Raw genomic sequence first — 2,700 nt, 5'->3', positions numbered from 1 at the left:
TGATTAGTTTTTGGCGAAGGCAGGTCTAGCCGTTCCGAAGATACGGGGCAAAAAGTGCCAAAAGCGGTAACTCAGTTTTTAAGAGAACGGAGCGTCCGATTTTAATAATTCAAAAAACATTTTACTTGTATTGACAAGGTGAAGAACCGATCAAATTTTCATAAAGGCAGGTCTAGCGGTTTCGGAGATCTAATGAAAAAAGCAAAAAAAAAATGCCATTTGGCGGTCAAAAAGGATCGTTAGACATATGCACATCAAATTATCAGATATTTTATAGAGATTTTAACAATAAGTATAAATTTGGTTTACATTCCTATGGGTTCCGTACCAATGTTTACGCGTTAGACGGCGACTAAATAAAGACGACGATAAATATAACATATTTTGTTGTGTAGCAGTAATTACATTTTATTTGTTGGTTTATGGATAAAACGGAGCATGTCCTTGTGTATGATAAATAATAAAAGGAAGAAAGCCCCGATCCGCGGGAGCCCGTTTGTAGTCTGGCCAGAGCTTCGTTGACCGTCCCGTTCCATCCCGTTCGTGACTAGCGACTCGCTGTCTCGATTCTCGGTTATCGGATCGCTCAGATCGACGCGGCCGGCTCACGGCCTGCTCACGGCGCCTTTTGTCCGTGGCGCGCGCACCTGTATGACCCGAACAATACATAGGTGTATCATACATAGACGCGTCGTTAGACAGTAGAAGAGGCACAACACGCGAAATGTTGCAACCTAGACGGTAAGCACGTAGAGACGTTACGGTGTATGCACACGTAAAGATCCAGGCCAACGATCGCGGACTGTACAAAAGCGCGCGCCTTCCCACGCCGATCGGACCAATCGTGTTGCCTGGGCGTGCTAGGCAACTGGGAAAGGGTTGCCGGATAATGCACCCGGGCATTGTGCTCATTGGGCGCACACAACACAAGAAGAAAGTCTCTCTCTCTTTTGTTCCGCATCGACCGATACGACACCGCACACTCTTGCGGTTTTATTATGAATCGTCGTTTCGACTGATAACACTACCCCTTTGTGCATATGCTACGCGAAGCTACGACGCACGAACGAGCTTGCGACAGGCTGCGCTTCTCATTATTCCGTACACGACGCTGCACAAGAACTCAACTTTGCGACTTCGTTTTGGACGCTCTTGTTATTTTTTGGCGGAGGTGCTCTTTCATTAATGCGTTTTGTCTGCAGCTATTGACACAGTCAGACTATGAATTTTGTCAGAGTCATTTTCCAGCACCACCAAATTTATGCTAAAGTACACTATTTTTTTCTAATCTAACCATTTATATAGTATGGCAAGTATTTCCTATAATCGTAACTAGTGGGCCGCATGGCATCGTGCCTTAAGGCAAATTGCTGGAACTTCCCGTAGTAATAATTATTTTCTACACTAGAAAGACGGACGCAGTCATTTTGACTGTTTTCCATTTTCAAACATAAAAATAACTATGTATTTGGAGTCGCAGCTTCGTGAAATTTTGTGACTTTTTATACAACATATAAATGCGTAGATAAATCGTATTACTTGCCTTATCTCACTTTTATTTTCAATATTCTTACATGTTATGCCTGCATGGACGGAAAACAGTCATTTTGACTGCTCTAGAAATTTTACATTACAAACGGCTTTGTTATTGTATTGCAAATAGTTATTTCGCGTGCATTCATCTCCAATATGCGATAATGCATTTATTATATAAAAATAAACGAATTTTGGTGAGTATTGACATTAGACCGGTCCTCTTCACGTAATAACTTTCAGTATAACGCGTTGTTCAGTTGATTTTTTAGAGCTTATAAATAAAATGTCAAAAAGAAGTGAATTATTGCAAAAGCTAACAAACATAAGTAAAGAGTGTTCCGACATAGAATCAAATGCAGAAAATTGGGCACAATCATCTGATGATGAATTGGATTATATTCCATGTGAATCATCTAATTCTGAGGGTAGCGATGAAGGTGATCACTATTGATGAAAATGAAAGTGCCATCAGTATATGCAGGAGGGTGATAAGTGGCTCAGAAACTGATGAAAGAATTCAAGAAATGGAAACAGCTCTCGATGGTACTCTATGGACAAAAATTGCCGAAGGTGGTACTCCAGGAAGGTCATCATCTGTGTTTTCAAGGGTGTGAAAGGGCCAACGAGCTTTGCAAAAAAGAATATTATTACAGGTGATCTTGTCAGTGCATTTTCGTTGATAATAGATAATTATATTATCAAACACATAAAACAGTGCACAGAAGAAGAGGGCAGTCAAATTTTGGGGTACGATTGGACAACATCGTTACCGGAAATACGTGCATTTATTGGAATTTTATATGCTCGTGAGGCCTATGAGGCAAAAAATTTGAAATTGACTTACTTATGGTCAGCAAAGAAGACATGACAGATCAAAGGTAAAGAAAATATACCGTGAAATCCCACGTAGTTCACGTAGATGACCTCTGCAAGTATTTTTCAATATTTTGGATTTGGCAGCGATAAATGCCTGGATTCTTTACAAAGAAGCGACAGGAATAAAAATCCAAAGAAAACAAATCCTTAGAGAACAGTTTTTGTTTGAAATGGCAGAACAGCTTTCCGCGGACTACACGACATCAACAAAAAAAATCAAAGAAAAATGATGACCCACAGACATCATGCACATACCAGTAGTAATAAAAGAAAATTTTGCCAAATAAG

General features: G+C 40.1%; 1 protein-coding gene across 1 annotated transcript; it reads left to right on the top strand.

The window, feature by feature from the left end:
• The first annotated feature begins 1,967 nt into the window (after positions 1-1,967).
• On the top strand, positions 1,968-2,404 carry LOC113376136. Its single transcript, XM_026616059.1, has 2 exons — positions 1,968-2,144; positions 2,252-2,404. The coding sequence occupies exons 1-2, from the start codon at positions 1,968-1,970 to the stop codon at positions 2,402-2,404; spliced, it is 330 nt and encodes a 109-aa protein (XP_026471844.1).
• The last annotated feature ends 296 nt before the right edge of the window (positions 2,405-2,700 follow it).

The sequence above is a fragment of the Ctenocephalides felis genome, unplaced genomic scaffold (assembly GCF_003426905.1).
Source record: "Ctenocephalides felis isolate EL2017-DRISC unplaced genomic scaffold, ASM342690v1 CF-g0.4_SCAFFOLD_01886, whole genome shotgun sequence".
Classification (NCBI taxonomy): domain Eukaryota; kingdom Metazoa; phylum Arthropoda; class Insecta; order Siphonaptera; family Pulicidae; genus Ctenocephalides; species Ctenocephalides felis.
This window is presented reverse-complemented; position numbering and strand designations above follow the sequence as displayed.